The 21,834-nt window shown below is 32.9% G+C and overlaps 2 protein-coding genes across 3 annotated transcripts; both read right to left on the bottom strand.

Moving 5' to 3' along the window:
• Nucleotides 1-3,417: 3,417 nt before the first annotated feature.
• Nucleotides 3,418-5,296, bottom strand: LOC109802529 (olee1-like protein). Of its 2 annotated transcripts, XM_029272261.2 has the most exons (3): nucleotides 4,829-5,296; nucleotides 4,482-4,751; nucleotides 3,418-3,986 (listed from the first exon to the last, which is right to left on the bottom strand). In XM_029272261.2, exons 1-3 carry the CDS (start codon nucleotides 4,998-5,000, stop codon nucleotides 3,901-3,903), a joined length of 528 nt encoding a protein of 175 aa, XP_029128094.1. In that variant the 5' UTR covers nucleotides 5,001-5,296; the 3' UTR covers nucleotides 3,418-3,900. The 2 variants fall into 2 exon arrangements, with proteins under 2 accessions (XP_029128094.1, XP_020219518.1); XM_020363929.3 differs by having other exon boundaries at nucleotides 3,418-4,751; nucleotides 4,829-5,228.
• A 1,114-nt stretch (nucleotides 5,297-6,410) lies between these two features.
• LOC109802932 (signal peptide peptidase-like 3) lies at nucleotides 6,411-21,634 on the bottom strand. The gene is made up of 14 exons (XM_020364361.3): nucleotides 21,262-21,634; nucleotides 21,020-21,178; nucleotides 20,774-20,885; nucleotides 20,339-20,455; nucleotides 19,312-19,469; nucleotides 18,359-18,538; nucleotides 17,956-17,990; nucleotides 17,693-17,849; nucleotides 15,912-15,965; nucleotides 15,708-15,800; nucleotides 14,511-14,653; nucleotides 8,197-8,267; nucleotides 6,901-6,984; nucleotides 6,411-6,815 (listed from the first exon to the last, which is right to left on the bottom strand). The coding sequence occupies exons 1-14, from the start codon at nucleotides 21,376-21,378 to the stop codon at nucleotides 6,718-6,720; spliced, it is 1,578 nt and encodes a 525-aa protein (XP_020219950.1). The 5' UTR covers nucleotides 21,379-21,634; the 3' UTR covers nucleotides 6,411-6,717.
• Between the last annotated feature and the right edge of the window lie 200 nt (nucleotides 21,635-21,834).

The following is a 21,834-nucleotide window of genomic DNA, read 5'->3' as shown; positions in this document are numbered from 1 at the left end:
ATTCTCTGATTTTAAGATGATAAAGTTATAGTAAATTAATATATTTAAACTGTTAAATTTGTAATAATAGATCAAAATTATAATATATATATATATATATATAAATTTAAATTAAAATATATATTACAAGTATTATAATTTGATTTATTTTTATAAATCTTTTTTAGTATTAATTATCACGGATTATATCAAAAATTACATGACAAAATATGAATTACTAATTCTATATATAATGAAATTATTTTTTAGTTAAATCTGTAAATTAATAAACTCTAATGGTGGCATCAGGCATGAAGGATCTGTTGGGCGGTGGAAGGGGTGATAAGATGTTTACGCCAACTAAATATTGTATTTTTGTGAACTAAGCTTTGACTTATGAAATATTTTTATTTTTTTTTATCACTAAAATTAAGAATGACGTACGTGTGGAGGGGTCAACCATATTATATTAATACATTTTTTCTTATTTTGATTTGGTAGGCACGCACCAGTGACAATATTCAATATTATATTGTATATCTCACAAAATGACAATCATACAATAAAATATCCGGTTGACTTTATCAAGCAGTTTAATTATGATATATAGAATACAATGAAATTAATTTCTCCACAACAATATGTAGACCATTTCTAATTAATTTGAGAGACGCGACATGCTATGTTTGGAAGAATCAATATGCATAGTTTACTTTGTATAATTAATAAGTATTTTGTTTATCATGTGCGAATTTTAAAATTCATGTAAAATTTAAAATTATAAAATAAAAAAAAAGCTTATGTAAATTTACAAAAATATATATATTAAAATATTTATATAGAATTATAAAAATATCAATAATTAATTTAAAATAAAAATATATGAAAAGATTACATCACTCTTTAAAGAGTATATTCTATTTAAATAATTTTTAATTAGTTAATATAAGAACACAAGCAAAGCAGTTGAGTTGAGTTGAGATATAGAAAAAGAAATTGAAAATTTTAATACAAAAGAATATTTTGACAGCATAAGCAATAGGAAAAAATGAAAATTTTCTAACAAAAAAATTAGAAATTAATTAATTAATTTTTTGAATTTTAAAAATATTAATTAACAGTGAGATATCCTACGAAAAAACATATTACAATAAATAGAACACAAACAATAATTTTATTTTATTATATAAAAGAGAATTAAATTTTATTAAAGATTGAAAAATAACTTTTAATTATTAATTTATATATGATTATAAGATTTATGAATATTTGAAATGCACCTAGCTAGTTTTATAAACTATATATATAGTCTATAGTGACTAATTTGTCTGGAGTATATTTACCATAAATGTCTTACTTTTGTCACTATATAGGACGTAATGTTGGCCTGAGATCGATAGACAACTTGAGGTTGAATTGATGGCTACTTAAGATTATAAAATGTGCAATCATTCACCTCTCTAACTCTATCTAATTATTAATTAATTAATTTATGTATCCCTCTTTCCATGTTTGACATATTGCAGCCTATAAGTTATTGCCTCTGCACACTCACTCACCCACCCACCTATACATTGCCTCCAACCATTTCATTTTGACATATACCACTGACAAGACTTTTTCAAAATTATAAATATTAAATTGTGCTAATTTTAGACTAAATATGATTTCCAGAATATAGCGTTTGAGCAATTTTGTTTCTTCAGCTTCTAATTCCATCATCACTTTCCATATTTTCAAATTATATAATTTTGGTTCCAGGCGATATTTGACATATGGTGATATGGATATATGTGTTGATGTGAAGCCAAAGTATTAATAAGTTATGTTGATGTGAGTTTCAAATTTTAATTACTTAATTTTGAACGTATTTTTATAATTGCTTAATTTTGATTTCTCTATTTTTTTTTAATTATGATTTTTATTTGTCACTTTCCACTTATCATAAACACTGAGTTACATATTCTTCTATTACATAAAAGACAGATTTCACTGCATGAAAAATTAGGGTTTGAAAAGAGGATTGTTAGGAGATAAACAAGGTCGCATATCGATAAAATAAGAAGAGAAATAAGTCTTTTGGATGATAATCAAAAATGAAAGTGTAAGGACTTAGGTCCAAAGTGAATAATATTTTATCATTGTGAAATGTATGAAATAACTTTATAAAAATAACAAAGTTATAACTCTTATAAAATTTTCCCTCAAATAAATATCATGAAATAATCTTATCATAATTTTGATAAAAAAAAAATAGATCAAAGAAATTATCTATTATTATGAGTTGAATCAATCCACCTAACTTAAACCAATCCGAAATAATAAAAAAATGTTAAGTTTGTTTGGGTTGATGGATTTGAAAATTTATTCTCAACGTGATTATATTAAAATAAGAATATTTAATTATCTTTAATTTTTAATATTATATACTTTTTTTTTTATACTAACAACTTGTATAAATTTTGGTTTCCCTCGTTTTTGTGGTTTTTCTTTTATTTTCCTTTTTTGTACTAACTAAAACTAATGAACCCAACCCAACTATAGAACAATCCAATCGTTACACACTAATTAAACAAACCTGACCCAATCTTTTTTTTTTTTCATTGGTTCCGATTCAGAATTTCTCCAAAACTTGGCCCAATCCTTATTAACACCTACAATTTGTATTGATCTTCCAAGGTCTTTGGACAATCTTCCTGGACCTCGATAATCAATAATACTATCTTTTTGTTAAAAATAAATAAATCATGGATTGTATAGTGAATTATCTCTTTTTGTTATAAATAAATAAATCATGGATTGTTTAGTGAATTATCTTTTACAATTATTTTTATAAGGTTATTTACACACTACTCTATAATGATGAAATATTATTCACTTTGGGTTAAGTCTTTATAATTTTATTTTTTAGTCATTATTCAAAAGGTCTCTTAATCATTGGAGTATATATGTCTTCTATAAACTATTTTTTTTTTCTTCTTATTTTATAAATCCGAGACTTAATTGTATTTCAACTATTTTTGTTCTAATTCTAAGGCAACTGCACTATAGAAACTTTTCCTTGAGAAAAATAGTGCAAAGCGATTCATTTGAACCAAAGGAATGGGAAGACCTTTCATCAGATCATGGTTTAGGTACAACAGAAACATAACGTTCTTTCTGTGTATATGGTCAATTCAAGCCTTGAGCAAAGAATTTAGAGTGTGAAATTTGTGAGACTAATACTTATCATCGATTAATACTTATCAATCTTCATGTTGTACGAATATTTCTGTAGGCAAATTCGTTTGCAATAAAAGAATCTGTGAGGATTGAGGAACATTCTTTGTCAGCTACTGCTCTGACTTAGCAGTCATCTTTGTCTCCATAAAAACTTATACTTCAAAGAATGATGTTTGATATATAAACAGAAGGGGTGCTGGGGGATGAGTCTATAAATTGATACACAAGAAGTTTTTTTCTCCAAATTAACTATATCCAAACATACTCTTAAACTAATCCTTCTCACACCCCCTATATAAGTGAGGTAGTGGGAATAAAATTAAGTAAATACAAGTTTGAAAAGGTGAAATAAGACAAACATAAATAATGTGTAATTTTTGTTCTTCCAGTGCCCGGTTCTCATAGCATCATGCTCTCTCATGTGTCATGCCATTGCTTGATCTCTATAATTTACTACATCTGACATCTGTATAACATTCTTCTTGCATTAAACCAATGGGTCATGCGTGTAATGTAAAAGTAACACATTTAGCATTTTGATGTACAATCAATAAGTTACCTGGAAAATTACAAACACCTCCATTTTTGTTTAGAAGAATTAAGCAAGACATTGTAGTACTTTAAATAAATTAAACAAAGGTTGACATCAAAGTTAATATTCTACCAACCAACATATCTTGAATTGATTAAAGTAAAATCCTATGATCCCTTTTTGTGACCAGTCCACACATTATTCTCGTTGTAAGCTGCTTCCTTTTTGCCTAAGAGCATAGCATACACGTGAGCTGGACAAGACAACACCGACTTACATTACCACCCAATAAAGTTTTAATTTACTGAATTGCACTATAGTTTCTATACTATGTTCTTCACCACACAATCACATCACATGTTTCCATACAAATATAATTATGATAAGAATAAAGAAAGAAAATGAAAAAGAGACTAGGGATTTTGGTGTTGTGGTATATTAGGAGGTGAGGGAGGAATATGTGGGATCCAAGTAGAGGGGTCCCCTAAATTAAAAGCAGGTGGAGAAAGGGAAGGTTTATGAGGCACCCAATGCCAAGTTGTAGGGTCCTGTAAATTGAATGGAGGATATTGTGGGAAAGGGAAAGGTAGAGATGGTATTGGTGGTGAGGTTGGAAAGGGTAATTGATGCCAAGGGAAGTAGAATTTTGAGGAGTTCATAGAGTTTTCCAATCGCTCATTTTCATGTTCACACAAGGTAGTGTTCTTTTGAGGTGGCTTGTAACTGAGAGCACTCAATATGTACTCACACAGGTTATCTTGTTTTGATTTGACTGAAATCTCACGTGTTGTGCTCTTGAGAAAGGGAACATTGCAAGTGGAAGTGGAGCTCCTTATCAAACTTGCTTGGCAAAGTGACACAATTTCAGAACCATCCATGCAGTTAACTCCATTCACTGATGGTATGTCCAACTTGTACACTCCATATTGGTCTGTGGTTCTATTCACTGAGAAGCTTATCTGCTCGTTAGTTTTTGGTGAGGTTGCTCTAAATCTGCACTGTACGTGAACCTCAACACCTGATTAATTCGAACAAACCAATGAAACAGTGCATTGCAAAATTCTATGATATGAATATTTTGCTTAATTGCATTACCTTGCAAGAAGTAGCTTTGTTTAGAGAATGTGCTCGTGGAGCAGGTATCACAATAAACAACTCCTACTACACTGATTTTGGAGATAATCGGAGTCGGAGATTGAGCAATGAGCACAAAAGGGAAACAGAAGAGAGATGTGACAAGGAGAAGGAGAATTGGAAATTGATCCATGGATGGCAACTGAAGAGTGAGGGTGAAGAAGGTTCTACAAAATTAAAGCATTTGTAATTATATCATGATTGGTGGTGGCAAGGGTAACAATATTTTATATTGAGCGAGTGTGTGGTGTGTGCATAGAAGGAACCCGTGAGTGTGTGGTGGTAGGACACACAACAATAAGAGAGTTGAAAAATTTTAATGTATTCACTACAAACAAAGACATGTGAAGATGTTGTTGGTAGAATATGGGGTGGCAAAGAAGTCACATAATCAAGTCAGGGTTGATTTGGATTTCTTTTCTTCTTTTTTTTTATAATGTTAGGAACAAAACGCAGTAAGTCACATCTCAGTCCATCAAAACTTTTATAGCAGTCAGACTCAGAGCTGATTGCAGATAACGAGGGAGAATCAAGTAAGTTTATGAATTATCTGGTAAATTGTTTGGAAGTCCCATTTATTCAAATAATCGAACATAACTAATAATTAACTGACTAAGCAGCTGAGCGAATATTAACTCGTCACAATTCCTATCAAATTCCCTCATTCAACCTTGGTTAAATTGCAGTTTTTGACTTGGTAATTTGTTTTAAATTCATTTTCCCTACTTAGTAAATAAGTTCTATCTCCTTAGTTCGGCCTTAAGGTCCAGGCATACAAAAAAGATTATTAGACCATGGGATAAATATGAGTTATATGCAATTCACCCTCGAATTCGTATACATTAATTTTATATTGGTACTTACATTAATGATGTGCATCTATCGTTTTCGTAAACAGATATGACTATGGGAGACATTTTACTCCAGTCTTTGAAATAATTTAAATAGAAACACTGTGAATCTGTGATTGATAAGAGATCATGCATGACGTATTGACGATGTAATGAGTGCCTAATCTTGATTATAGAGGAAACTTCACTCTCATGTGAACAAAACAACTAAGGAGTGATAAGCACAATTTAAGCTGAATCAAGTCACGCAGGATTTATACTTATCACAAAACAATTAATACTATTTCATTGGCTTGAGATTAATCAGATTCCAAAATGCAAGTAGATAAGCGAACGCTCATATAATATTATGTTACCCAAAAAAATAATCATAATATTGTAAAAAGGTTACTAGACATTTTACTAGTTTTCTTAGACGGTGCTTGTGTACACCTCATCAATTCGTGGTTCTGCCACTCGTTTGTAGTAATTAAGGTGTAGGTTTAATTTAGCTCATTTTTGCAAATGAATAATTTTTTTGGGTGAATATAATTAATAAGAAAATACTAAAATGAATTTTAAAGTTAATATAAAAATTGTTACTTTTTTTATTAATGTTATATATTTATAAAGATATTGTAACTCATCTAACCTCGTGAATGCGTTAATAAGAATTAGCCTAGTTTTAGTTTGATGAGGATTTGACAGACAACTGAACAAGAAATGAAAAATGATTACTAACTTCGGTTCAATTTTCACTACAGCAGTTAGAAAAGTGAAAGAATTCCAATGGCATAGCCAGAAGCCATATGATGGTGAATTTTGAATAACTACTTTTCCATCTGTTTTTCATTCTTTTTACAAGATAACTATGACGCAGCCATAAAGAGCACTCGATCGTTAATTAATTAATACAAAAGATAGTAATGGAGCCTGTACACCTGGTGCCTTTGCTTGCATTCCATACCATTGAGCTGATAACATTTCCCAAGTTGCAGCTCAGATGAATAACGTATTCAGTTAAACTTCAGAAGGCTCAGTGGACAACGATGAGTCTGTGCCATAATTCCAAAGGGTCTTCAACTCGCCTCTTACACATCCCAATATGACAGTGACACCTGTTGATTTAATTAGACAACAATTGGGCATGAAAATTGAGATAGCTTTAACTTACACAACGAGAATCACTACGCATACAGTTACCTAGTGTACATGGAACAAGGTAGAGAAGCGCAGGTTGTCCATTTCCATCCATCAGATATAGCCCCAAATATGTGAAAACGAGGCCTGAAACAAAAAGTTACGATAAAAGAATTATCGCAATAAATCCAGATCACAAGTTCAAACAGATGACAAATCAACATGGAACATCTATGATGTCATAAACAAATAGTATCAGAGGACTGGACTTTAAGTCATCATCAATTTTATTGAAATGGTAATTTAAAATAAATAAAAAATCAGCAATTATGTGTATGAACGTACAGTATCTTATGCAGTAGCAATTCATCAATATATTCAAACCATCACCCAAGCAGAAAGAAATAAATGGTCGTGAATTGCTGTGCGTGACTGGGTTAGAAACTCACTAAGTTCGTTCTAAACCATGCATTGTATCTTAGGATTAGCTTATTTTGCTAGAAAAAAGGCTTATAATCAAAATTCTCTGGTGATAACTTTAAGCTGTAAAGCCACTTGCTCTTAAATACTTGGTGATACGATGTAGCCACTTAAGGAAAATGCAATGCCCTCTTCATACACCAAAATCTCAAGGCCATAACACCAAGAAATTCCCTCATTATTAAGCCCACAACTGACCTCCCACGAAAAGGAACGTGTATCCTTTACACCATTGATTTTGTTAAATGTGTATAAGAGCTAGCATACATGTTTCTTATCCTCTTGCTTTTATACCTTTCTCTTCTATCTTAATAAATTATTTTCTTAAAAATAAATAAAATAAAATAAAACTGTCATGTCTCCTCACATGCACTCATATTTGTTCCTTGAGTCTATAGAATATACTCCTTAATAGCTAGACGTCTATTAGGGTTTTGCCTAGTTCACAACAATATAAAAGCCATAAAAAACTTGAGAAAAACAAATGAAGTTTTGTTTCATGAGATTCCTTTCGGTGGCTCAGGAAGCAATTAAGCAGAAATTGTAAAAGCCAATGAATCAAACAGAAGGGTGAGATGAGGTTGTGGTATGAAATAACTAAATTTGGATCTTTAACATTCTTAACTTAATTTTAGATTCCGTGTGATTGAGGAAGCATATACCAGTTATTTCAGTTCTGCTTCAGTTTTCAAGCAGTGGGTTAAAACCTAAATCTTAAACTCTAAACTCTAAACAAACAATGCTTAAATAAACCCTAGAAATACTTGGCTTTAAATGTACACAGGTAAAAAAATTAGCAACACAATTTTAGCCAAAGTGTTCCAAAGAAGGGAGGAAATTAATAAGTCTTCAATACAAACATGGAACAAAAGAACTTACCAATGCCATAGCCAATTACCAACCAAACAAAATATCCATTTTTTGCTACTCTCCAATTATCTTTGTCAAATCTATGACAACCAAAAGAAAAAATAAATATGTCAAAACAAAGCATTTAGTCCAGAGTACAAAAATAAAAAGTTGCCTAATGCAATTTTAAGAAGAAAAAAAATTCTCTAAGTGACATCAAATCATTTGGAATATGCATGAAACACAATCCAAAGGATAGAAGGCTTGCAATGTCATGAAATTTGATTGAATTTTACTTCTGAGCAGGTGTGATATTCTTTCCATATTTTATATTAGTTAGTTTTATTAATCCCACAAAGCAGAAGCAACAAAATGCCCATTTAACATCATGTTAAAAATAAATAAATAAAATCTTCAGTTAAAAGAGAGGAATATTAAAATGGATTTGCTGATGTTTCCCAAGCATAAGAAAGCTACAGCATACACATTAATTACGCCCAAGTTGTTACAGATGGAATTTGTTCTGTTCCCTTTCAGGACCTTGATGGTAAAGATGCTCATACATAGTTCTAGTCTTCTAGAGTTTGCATGCATTAAATAATGATAAGACCCTGCTGAATCTCCTTGCATAAGAAGTGGCAGTAAGTGCCACTATACTATGTATGTTCATCAAATACAGTATTAGAGGTTGATATGTGTTAAACCAATTGTTTATTATATGTTGTACAGCTTTATAAAAACTGCTTTTTGGCCCTATCTAACTTAAGGGTTTAGGTCCATAGGCTGTAGCCTTTTCCTGATTTTGTGTATCTGTTCTGATCTTATTTTATATATATATATAATATACCAGCTGAGGAAGTTTCTCAGTTTTTTGCCACAACTCAAATCTCAAGTTGGTATCAGAACGGGTTAGATCCTGCTCTATCTCCTTAAGTTACCAGTCTGCTACTGTCTGTCATTGTCGGCCACCGTCCACTGCTGCCAGACACTACCGTTATCTCCAACGAATACAAAGTTAGGTGCACCTTGAGGAGCACAACCCAACCCAGGAAGTCGCAGGCCCTAATACCCAGGCTCACTCCCTCACAAGTTGATCTTCTTCGGTGCCCTGTCTAGCATGTGAATCTCACGTGCCGCCCTCTGCTTACCGGAATCTCGTCAGACCACTTCCAGAAGCTTCGTCGCCCCTTCTAGTCACATTTCTGCCCTCAGTTATCAAGGCTGGCCTACTTAGAAGTGTGGGGCTTGGTAGTCACGTTTCTTCTCCTTCATCCTTATAATTGAAATGGCCTTCGCAGGTCCTATTTTCCCTTTTTGTGGTACTCTTACCATTACCAGCACAAAACTGAACTAGAAAAACTATTTGTCTTGGTATGCCTCAATGGAGTTGTGGTTCCTTGATCAAGGATATTATGACCATTTGGAGAAAAAAGCCAGTGCTATTCCTACTGAACATAAATCTCAATGGCAGAAACTTGACATCCAACTATATGCTGTCCTATGGAAATCAGTTGAACCTGAGGTGTTAGAGATACTCAGGTCATTTAAGACATGTCGTTCATTTTGGGAGGAAACCCAAGATATTTTGCTAATGACATTCAACATTCTTTTAATGAAACCCAAAGAGTAGCTTCTCTCAAACAAACCAACCATGATATGGTCTCACATGTAGCTAAGGCCCGAGCTACAATAGAAGAACTTAAAAGATTTCCTATGGCCGACTCATTGGAAGGCGTCAACAAAAAACATGATAAGTTATATATAGTTCTGATTTTGAGAAGTTTACATTTAGATTTTGATCATGCACGTAATCAAATTCTGGTTGATAACCAAATCCCTTCCATGGACAGCTTAATCACTAGACTTCTTTGTGTTCCTATCTTGGTGAAAGATGAAAACCAGCTAAAACTACTGAAACTTCAGCAATGGTAGCACCTCGTGGAAAAGGAGGACGTAGCAATCAAGGACGTGGTGGTAGAAGTGGACGTTCTAGGTGTACATATTGTAAAAGAATGGGTTATACACAAGAAAATTGTTATTCCTTGCATGGTTTTCCTGACAAAGCAGCCTATGTGTATAAATCTGAAAAATCAAGTTTCAAGTTTTTTGATGAGGAATACCAAGATTATCTAAGGCTTAAATCTGAAAAAACTAACAGCTAAGTCTAATCTTCTTATGTACCAAGTGTTTCAACAACATGTATTTCTCAATCTGTGGAAGGTCATGGTCCATGGATGCTTGACTCGGGTGCCTCTAACTACATTTCTAATAACAGTTCCTTATTTTCATTCATCTCTTCTCCAAAAATTTCTCATCTTGTTACTGTAGACAATGGGTCCAAAGTTGCATCTCAAGGAATTGGTCAAATTCCTTTGTCTCCTTTAAAATTAAATTTTGTTTTGTTCATCCCTCATTGTCCTTATAACTTAATCTCTCTAAGCCAATTGACTCGTTCATTAAATTGTTTAGTAATATTTGATGCTAATTCCTTTGTCATACAAGAATATAGTATGGGTCGTTTGATTGGCGAAGAACATGAATCACGAGGTCTCTATTACTTAAAACCCAGCCCACCTATGTCCTGTTTTGCAACCTTAGCAGTAAGCACCAAAGCTTTTGCATGACCATTTAGGTCACCCAAGTTTAGCAAAATTGAAGATAATGGTTCTTATTCTCAAGCCACTTCCAGTTTGAAATGTGAATCATGTCAATTAGTGTTAGGTCATCGTTTCCTAAACAAACCGATCAAAGATGTAACTTGGCTTTCTCTACCATTCATTCAAACATTTAGGAACCAAGCCGTGTCACATCTTTTGATTTTAGATATTTTGTAACCTTCATTGATGAATTTTTTCGATGAACTTGGGTTTATTTAATGAAAGATCGATCTAAACTTTTATCTATATTTATGTCTTTCTTTAATGAGATTAGGAACCAATTTGACAAGATAATTAAAATCTTCAGAAGTGACAATGCTAAAGAATGTTTTTCTAGTGAACTTTCTTCCTTTTAATCCTCAAGGTATTTTACATCAATCCACATGTCCTCACACACCAGAACAAAATAGCATAGCAAAGAGAAAGAATAGACATCTCATTGAAACTGCACACTCCCTCATGTTGAATATGAATGTTCCCATACATCATTGGGAAGATGCATTTTTAATAAATAATATGCCTTTTTCCTCTTTCGAAAATCAGATTCCTCATTCTATCACTTTTCCAAATGACCCTTTATTTCATGTCTCTCCTTGAATGTTTGGTTGTACTTGCTTTGATCATAATGTCTCTCTAGGTTTAGACAAACTTTCTACAAAGGCTATTAAATGTGTTTTTTTGAGATATTCTCGCCTTCAGAAAAGATACAAATGTTAATCTCCAACTACCAGAAGGTATTATATGTATGTTAATGTTACCTTCTTTGAGGACACACCTTTTTTCTCATCCTCCATGGACAATCCTATTTTCGTTCAACAGGTTCTTCCTATTCCATTCTCCGATCCGATTATGATTCCCAATCCTAACCCCAACCAAGATGAAAATCAACCTCACTCTCATACTCATGATTCAGCTGAAGTTATTCCACCCCGCATATTACATATCAGCATAGGGCACAAGCTGAAAACTCGTGATTCAGATCCTCCCCCAACAACTTCCCATACCATGGACCCTTCATCCTCCACGCCTTCTCATGACTCCAACTTAGATTGGCCCATTGATATTCAAGAAGGTAATCAGTCTACTCGTAATCTTCATCTAATTTATAATTTTGAGTTATCACTACTTGTCTCCTTCATACTTCTTTGTTATTTTCTCTTTGTTGTCTATTATTATTCCTAAAACTAGCAATGAGGCACTCGATCATCCAGGATGACGAGCAGCCATGATTGATGAAATGCAGGCTTTTGCACACAATGGCACATGGGAGCTTGTCCATCTACCCCCTGGAAAGAAGATTGTCGGTTGTAGATGGGTCTATGCTGTTAAAGTTGGACCTAATGGTGAAGTTGATCACCTTAAAGCTGGGTTGGTAGCCAAGAGATACACTCAAATTTATGGTCTTGATTATTGTGATACCTTCTCTCCCGTGGCTATGATCACCACAGTTCGGCTCTTCCTTATTATGGCAGCTATTTGTCATTGGCCACTCCACTAGCTTGATATTAAAAATGTCTTCCCCCATGGTGACCTTGAGGAGAAGATTTATATGGAGTAACCTCCTAGATTTGTTGCTCAGGGGGAGTGTGATCTAGTTTGTAAAATGCATCACTCTTTGTATGGACTAAAACAATTACCTTGAGCTTGGTTTGGTAAATTCAGTCACATTGTGCAGATTTTTGGTTTGAAACAAAGTGAGGCAGATCATTTAGTTTTTTATTGTCATTCTCTTGGGAAGTGTGTTTATTTAATGGTCTATGTTGATGATATAGTTATTACATGAAATGATGCTACTAGGATTTCTCAACTAAAAGAGCACTTATTTCAGACTAAAGACCTTGGTTGTCTGAAATACTTTCTTGGTATTGAAGTAGCTCAGTCAAAGGAAGGTGTTGTAATTTCACTAAGAAAATATGCTCTTGTATTTTGAAAGAGACAAGTTTGGAAAATTTCAAGCCAAATGATAGTTCTATGGATCCAAATCAGAAGCTAATGATAGACCAAGGTGAAATTTTTCAAATCCAGAGGTACAAGAGGCTAGTGGGAAAACTCATTTATCTCACTATTACAAGACCTGATGTTTCATTCACAGTCGGAGTTGTTAGTCAATTCATGAAAAATCCTCACATTGACCATTGGAATGTTGTGATTCGCATTCTCATTTATATTAAAAGGGTTCCAGGACAAGGGTTATTGTATGAGGACAAGGGAAATACTCAAGTCTTGAGGTATTGTGATGCAAATTGGGTTTGCTATCCCATAGACAAGAGATCCACAACAGGATATTATGTTTTCATTGGAGGGAATATTATTTCTTGGAAGAGGAAGAAACAAAGTGTTGTTGCCCGGTCCTATGCGAAAACTAAATATAGATCTATGGCTTTAGCTATTTGTGAACTTGTGTGGATTAAACAATTCCTTCAAGAGTTAAAATTTTGTGAAGTCAATTAGATGAAGTTATACTGTGATAATCAGGCAGTCCTTCATATTGTCTCCAATCCGATGTTTCATGAGAGAACCAAACACAGAGATTGATTGTCATTTTGTTTGAGAGAAACTGTTGTCCAAGGAACTTATTACCAAGTTTATCAACTCTAATAACCAACTTGCAGACATTCTAACTAAGTCTTTAAGAGGACCTATATATATATATATATATATATATATATATATAACCAGCTAGGAAGTTTCCCAGTTTTTTGCCACAACTCAAATCTCAAGTATATGCAATTATGCATAACAGCTTGAATGTTACAACAGGCAGAATGCACTCCAATTTCAATTTTCAAGTTCATCGAATGTCAATGCTGAAATTATGGGGACATAGCATCTATGGAGAAAAGACAAATTTGAGACTGAATATTCTGAAAATGATACGGACTTGACATAATGTGTAAGGTGTTCTGAAGTGATACAGAAGACACCACAATAATCCTATTTTACTTGTACTTGACACTTAATATGAATTAAACACGGAAACAGATCTCAAAATATAAGAAAATATGGAAAATAATCCTAAGATATAACATAATCAAAGATTATTATAAATTAGTCTAAAGATAAAATCTAAATACTATTGGATATTTTTATGTACAGACATATCTACACATAAAAAATCATCAACAAGCCATTGCATAATAGCTTAAGCTTCTGGGATAGTTGGTCCTTGACATATCTCAACTTCTAATGACTAAAGGTCAAGAATTCAATCCTTGCTGCCTCCATTGTTGTAAATGTAAGTTGAATTTCAATACAGTGTAAATGGGCCAGAGCATTGTCCTTGCTTTAGGGGGCAAGTTATATAATAAATGGCAAAAGCCTTCACCTATCATAGACCCAAAAAAAAAGAGAAAAATAAAAGGCCTTCATTTATCAACTTTAATTATAGGGAGTTGGGAGAATTGGTCCTTGAAACCATTATAATATATTGTATGCACTGAAATAGGAAATTCAGGCAATATAGTTTAGTGAATACAAGTTCAAAAGCATATGATTTACTTAGCCAAATAGTAGCTCCCCCAGTAGAATGCAGTAAGGCAAAAATTACTCAACAAATATCACTACAAATATCCATTATTCTTCGTTTTCTGTGGTAGTCAAAATATACAGTATGCATTCATATGTACATCTTCAATTTTGTAAATCTTGCATTTATATATGATGTTGACTAAATAAGGAATTCAGTACCTATGAGCAAAGGAAACAAGCAAACCAGGAAAGAGAATATCTCCAAATCCAATCATGTCATAACCTCCCCAGGGATCAAAGAGACGGGGAAATCTCAAAAGCATAGGAATTGCTTCCCCGCCAGCCTTGTCACCTCGAGCAACCTAAAAAAGAAAGCCCATGTTAAGAGTATCACAAAACTATAAAACACTAGAATTCTCTCTTCAATTTTAGTAAAGCAACATTAAATAGAGAAAACACAGTACATTTGAAAAAGAATACTAGTGTTAATAGAGTAGCTAGCATATTATTTACTACATGTCTACAGGTATCTATTAGTCAACCCATATAAGCAGCCCTTGTTTTTAATTAACTAGTACCACAGGCTGTATCTAAACTTGTACTAGAGGCTATAAGCAGCCCCCGTTTTTAGTAATAACTGATACTTAAACATATGATGATACTTGTGCATTCATGGAGCATGGAAACACATGGGCCTCCTCCTCTAATGGTAAGACCAAGACCAATATTTACTCACATGTGGTATGTGTTCCATGTTGCCACCATTGATCGACTCTCCAACTCTTATTACCTTCCTTAAGCAACCGTGATTTAGTGGTCAAGGGTATTTGAAATTTTGGCCGTACAATTGTGCATAGATAGTTAAGTTCCATGAATTTAGGTTTTACCTGAGAACAGAGATAAAAGATTGTATTTTCTGATAATTTTGGCTGTACAAAGGGGACACACACAGATACAATATAGGCTGAAAAGAGATGGGAAAAAAAAAAAAAAAAAAAAAAAAAAAAAAAAAAAAGAGAGATCCTATTCCTAAACGATACAGCTAGCCTACCTATCTAGCTATTGTCCTAAAATGTAGGTTATCATATCTGTTAAAAGTAAATCCGTGTCATATCTCAACAATTTTAACTGAATTACTCTTAAATTCTATGTTCTCAATTAAGTAAATATATACACATTAATCAGCTAAAAGTCATTGAATTTTTCTGTTCGTATATTTTATTCTTGATATGCTTTAGAAGATATTGTGTCCTCTAACATTATGTTTATACTTTATCTTCTCCCTTTCTACTAATATTTCTCTTTTATCAAGTAAAAGAAAATAAGTACTTATATTACTATAGATTTAGAGATGCAAACAGAGCTGAGACAATAGAAGTAAAAGAACCATAGTAATACTAGTGAGTAGACACTTACTGCAATCATAACACTCTCGTGGAATATCACTGGAGATATGAATACCCAAAAAATGTCATAGACAAAGGCACAACAAAGGAGTACAGTTGCAACCTATTATAGCAATGATGCATAAGAAATTATTAGAGCTGTTTTAATATATACATAACAAACTGAGTAAGAGATGAATGATTAATTGATTGTATAAGGAATCCATTCAGGTACCTTAATATTCGGTAATCGAGCCAACTGCAAGACTGTTATCATCAAACAGATGCCCTGTTAAGAACAAAGCAATATTTCAAGTGAATAGCATACAATAAAAATCAAACAGCTTATGGTGCCAAACATAATTGAGATTACATACTGGCTTTTAGATCAATACTTCAGAAATCCCACTATGGAAACAACCATGATTCCAATGTCATATTTGGCCCATATGTGCACATTTACACACAGACATTATTTAATGATTTGACAACCAACTTGAAGATTAGGAATAGGGAAAATTACAAGGAAATTATGGTAAAAATACTTATAGTTTATGAACTACTAACAACTCAGATAGTTAACAATGCTCAGAATGGTTGATGAATAGCTGCTTGTTAACATACATAACCAATTGATTGATAGACTTCTTATACCCAAAATATCTGTTTTTTGTAATTTCTCTATACATGCACATGGATGCTAGTGTGTGTCTGTGCGTACATATGTATGTAACATGTATATAAGTGAATTCATTTAAACGTATGTGAAAGTCAAATAGGAATCATCCACAAATAAACACTATGAGGACCTAAACTAAAAACTAAGGGTGGGGGAAAAATCCATTGTACCAAACCTAACCATAACTGCACCAGTCCAAACCTTTCTTTTATCTAGAATTGCCTATTTGGGGGCTTCTCCAACAACCTCTTTTGGCAAACAACCTCTTATGTACTCAGATGGGTTGTTCCACTCCCGGTGTTCTTTCAAATAAATATTGAAAATGTTGGATAAGAAAAATCATGTTACCTAGTGAAAGTGGGAATAGTTTTTAAAAATACTCTCATTGAAAGATAACTCTTAAAAACACTTTCATTGAAAGATGGGGCATGGGATGGGGTGATGGGTTAGTGGTTTTAAAATGAAACTATTTGAATTTGTTTTAGCTTTTAAACCTAAATCGATTTTATGGTTAAAACTGGATCAATGCAATTTGAAAACTGAATCAGTTTAAAACATGTTTTGAACCTAAAATCAGTTTTAAATCGGTTTGCAAAAAATTCAAAACTGTTTTCCAGAACAATGTTTTTTTTTTTTTTAAATCCAAACCATTTTTATGGTTAGGTTTGATTTTGGTTCGAATTTTTGAAAAAATCAAATCATGTCCACCCTTAGGGGGTCCAAAACCATTTTTAAGTTCAAAATCGATTTTAAAACTAGATATGGTTTGAAACTGGTTTATGGTTTAAAATTGTTTATGGTTTAAAACCGATTTTGGAACTTAACATCTAAACCAGTTTCAAACTAATTCACTAAAAATCCAATTTTTTTAAAATCATTATGGTTTGTAAGCTTAACATAATATTTAAAAGTAAGTGTAGAAAATATAATTTTAAATCATTATAATTATTTAAATTTGACTTTAAAACTGATCATGGTTTAACAAGGTTTTAAAACCATTTTTTTACTTAAAACCTGTTGTTAATTTAATACTTGTTTTTAGAAAAATATGGATATGGATTTTAAATCCAATCCATTTAATTGGTGGATATGGATTGGATTTTTAAAAATTCAATTCATGCTCACCCTTACTAAAAACCATTGAAACCTCTGCTCTAGTTCTTCATACAAAGTTCCTGGCTTCCTATTGACTTCCAATGACAGTCGGTACTCATGGACAACTTTTGATAAGGGAGAAAATTTCATATTCTAATCATCTCGAACAATATAAGTTTGAATTTAGAAACTGAAATGATAATAGAAAGACCATCTTGCAGGTATTAGAATCTGAAACTTACAAGAATATCTTGGCCAATCCATGAATATGATTCCTGTCGAGTAGCAGCCCAGAAAACCGCAAATGCCACACAGAATATCAATACTACCAATGAGAAAATAGAAATCTCCCCAAATAGAGGTAAACTCACTATCTTCTGACTACAATTTTGGCATTTTCTGCAATATTTAAAATAGATAAAAATAAAATTAACAGAACCCATGGCATGCAGAAAGAACACTGAGCACCTTTTCAGGCCACAAAACAGAGAGACATCGGCTGTACCTTAAAGTGAGGCTTACAATACAATTATGCATGCCCTGAAAATTAAAACTAATTTAAATTAACATACAGAGAAAATTTAAAGCTTAGATTGAGTATTTTGATGACAATGATGCTGGTATTAGTGCTCCTAAAACCTTTCTTTCAAGAGACTTTACTTTCTTCCTTTCTTTTCTTACCTTTAAATAACTTATGTATGAAATCAACAAGGCTAATGTGGTATAATCTGATTGGTGTATGTCAAATACTCAAATTGCTAACATAAACTTCTAGTTTATTTATAGACAGCAAATTTAATTGCGGAAGATTCATAACCAATACCCCCCTTCATGCACACCATGAAATATGATTTGTTTTTTTTTAATTAGCAAGAGTAGGAGTAAAAATCCAAGGAAATGAACATTACCTCAATACCACCAATGCAGAAAAGTATAATCAGCACCCAGACAAACCAAGATGACATGAAGAAGAACAATAGCACAAGAAAAGTAGATGCTGCTATGACAAATATGATAGCACCCTTTGAATCAATGTTAACAATTTCATTGTCAAAATCATCTTTCGTTGTTCCAGCATTTGAAGATTCCTAGCAAAAGAAAAGAAAGTTATAAGTACAAATTAATACACTTGAATATGTAAAGTAGACTTGAAAAAAATTGTATCAGTAAACAAAATGGAAGGAAGAAAGCATCATCCTGTACTCCATTGTAAAATTTGCAATAGTTAGGTGGTGTTTGTTTCTAGGTATTTAATTATATTTCCAGGAATATTATTGTGGAATGTTATTCTTAGATAAATCAAAACAAAACTGTTTCGTTAGAGTTTAACATTTATGGGAGTGTTTTTCAAAATTCAACTGGTAGAACCAAAAAAAACAGTGAGAATGGAAGTTACTAGTTGGGATATATGATAAGCTGAAGCCTCCAATATTCCCATGGGAGTGAATATACCCACCCCTAACCATGCAAACAAAACCCAAGCAAAATATGATGAGACATTTCTGGAAATCAACCATGTCTGGAAAAAAAAATTAAAACATACAACAAACACAAGAATGTTATATTCATAAATCATTTCCAGGACTAATTTTCCAAAACTTGGAAATAACCACGCTCTTAATGAAATTATCAGCGGCTACAACAAAGAAAATCAAAGATACAAGGAAATGTAGATTAGTACACATGCCAAGGTCAACTGTGATTATACATTTCCCATTTCAACATTGTTCAAATATTAGGAGACTTTTCTTGAGAAAACCATGTCCTTGCATCCAGAAAATTGTTTACTTCAGGCATCACAAAAGCATGTTGAAGTACATATAATAAACTTTAAGGCTGATATAAGGTTGGAAGGAAAAACCTTGGGACACAATTCGTTATAGCGTTCATCAGACTTCTCAGGAGTAGTTAGATCTGACCATAGTGAAGCACATACAATTGTTCCAACAGACATCAACCACAAAAATGCAACTGACAAGTCTACAAGTGGCCGAGGTGGAGCATATAACAAAATTTCCACTGCCATAGACAAACCAAAATTAATCATCTATAAGTGAATAAAAGACCTGACATGACATCTACAATGAATAAGCACTATTTTGTTGACAAAACCAAACTTTTTTTCACATCTTATTTACTCAAAGGATGTATCAGAATGTTTAGGTAGTTAGGTACATTCATGAGTTTATGTATATAAATTATGAAAGGAACAGATCCCTATTAAAATAACACATGATGGCTGATAGGTTCTAACTACCCACATTACTGACCAAGCTACTCAGTAATCAGTCACCCACTGCATCTCATTGGTTCCTTTGCCTCCTAGAATAGACCTTTAATATAGAAATATCTTGGTTCCTAAAAGTGGCACTATTAATCAATATATTTAAAACTTGCATTCCCTGAACCAGAAAAGAGATAGATTCAAGATTTCAATGTCAAACTATTGGTTTAATTGGAGATTTATAACATACTCGTAGATTTTGCAAATTTATGAAATAAAATAAGTAAAATCATGGGGAAAATACTCTTAGTACTTCTGATGGTTTTTTTCTCACATGACCAAACAACTTTAGTCTCCTTCTACTGGGGGGAATAAACTCTACAATGAGTACAAGAGAGGAGAATAAACAATCCTCAAATACATCTTACTAGAAACAACAACAATCAGGCCATATCCCATTAGGCTTAATCAGGTCTATAGTCCCAACTCCCAAGCAACACCATCGAAATCCAAGTCTTATATACACATTTTACTATAGCCATAAATGAAGAAACAAAACATAAAAATTATTTGCATTTTAGAATTATACAACATTGTTTAATATATATACAAGCTCAAAAACAATAATTGTACAAGTAGATGTTCTAAGAATTGGAGTCCTGACCTTTCCTTCCAGATGTCAAAGAGTTGTTGAGACCTTCACCTGCTGACTTTGTTATCATCACTACTGGAATTGAAATGTTTGTCTCACTGCTATTAGAGCAAACCATCTCAAAGAGATCTGACCAAAAAGAAATAGTTAGACATTGACAAAATATGATCATATAAAAGTTTCTCAACTTAACATAAAAGAAAAGAGAGTGAGTAACTAATTGAAATGAAAGAAGCTTTTCAATGAGTAAATTTAATGTTAAGTTTTGTCTACAGCTAAGCTCAAGTATTAAAAAAGTGTCTGTGCAACTGGCTTTACTATACCGACTGTAAATGAGTAGTGAAGTCACAACTAACAAGCCTAACTTATGACACTTGGACAGTCTTACAGATCCTCTACAAATTAAACAAAAATGGAAACCATAGTGTGCGAAGCACTAAAATGAACCTTCAGCGTCATTTATAACCAACATGCCAGTAGCACCTCGAGACTGCACAAACGCAGCTTTAGTTGTGAAGTCACAACCCCCACGCACACAGAGAGCAACTGATCCAGATAGCTGTAAAAACATGAATGCATAATCATTCAACATGCCTCCATTCCCGTCAAATATAGCAGTCAATGAAGGAACAGAAAACATTTTCAAAGGTAACGATTATTATGAAGGCAAGCAAGGGTGCAAGGAAAGGGAACCTTTGAAGTTGAAGTGGAACAGCAGTCAACGGGATTGGAGAAAATAGCGGGAGTTCTAACACTATTTTCAGGTTTCTCGGGCAATAGAGAGCCAAATCTTGCAGTCACACCGTTATAAACATCGGCTTCTTCACCATCAACCCAGTTCTTCACCTTCACCTGCAGTTAATAAAATTGAGATCGCTTGCAAGCAAACTTTCAGAAATGGCAGATCGAAAGAAGAGAAGTGGAAATAGGAATACCAATTGGAAGGGGTTATTGCAGGATTCGGACTTGGGAGCCCTGTCGTCGTCGCGTTTGGCATCGTCGGCGCTCGCTGCAATCACAAACAACACAAACAGCAACACGCGAGACGACATCGTTTGCGTTGCCACCAGCCCCAGACTCTTTGCTGAATTATAATTTATTCTTTTCTTCGCTATCAACGATGCAATTCACCCCAAATTTACTGCTCTTCACTCACTGCCTCGACTCTCTACCAACCTGAAATCACAACAACTCTTCCATTTACATTTTACTTCTTCTATTTTCCCATTTATATTACAGTATTAAATTTAATTCAGCTTTATCCAATTACACGCAAACTTCCTCTTCTTTTCTTTCCTCCATCTCTCTCTCTTTTGCTGCATGCATCCTTTATACTTTATAGGATTACGATTGTTTTAAATTATTTACTAACTCCACTGCATTTTTTTCTCCTATTTTAAAATCTTGTCTAAATAAAAATTGTTTTGATTTTTCAAATTTAAAACTTATAATTTTAGAAATATTATAATATCATAATATAGATTAAAATTTGATATTTTAAAATAATA

This window comes from Cajanus cajan, chromosome 4 (assembly GCF_000230855.2).
Source record: "Cajanus cajan strain Asha chromosome 4, NIPB_CcT2T_4, whole genome shotgun sequence".
In the NCBI taxonomy this organism is placed as follows: Eukaryota; Viridiplantae; Streptophyta; class Magnoliopsida; order Fabales; family Fabaceae; genus Cajanus; species Cajanus cajan.
The sequence above is the reverse complement of the archived record's forward strand: the minus strand, read 5'-3'. Positions and strand labels throughout refer to the sequence as shown.

Excerpts from the sequence above, each read along its gene's own strand:
- LOC109802529 (XM_020363929.3), bottom strand. The coding sequence starts at position 5,000 with ATGGATCAATTTCCAATTCTCCTTCTCCTTGTCACATCTCTCTTCTGT. Across the intron at positions 4,752-4,828 it reads ACAAAGCTACTTCTTGCAAG|GTGTTGAGGTTCACGTACAG; the intron begins GTAATGCAATTA and ends CGAATTAATCAG.
- LOC109802932 (XM_020364361.3), bottom strand. The coding sequence starts at position 21,378 with ATGTCGTCTCGCGTGTTGCTGTTTGTGTTGTTTGTGATTGCAGCGAGC. Across the intron at positions 20,886-21,019 it reads GTTCCACTTCAACTTCAAAG|CTATCTGGATCAGTTGCTCT; the intron begins GTTCCCTTTCCT and ends ATGTTTTTACAG. Across the intron at positions 18,539-19,311 it reads ATAACGAATTGTGTCCCAAG|GAATCTTCAAATGCTGGAAC; the intron begins GTTTTTCCTTCC and ends TTCTTTTGCTAG.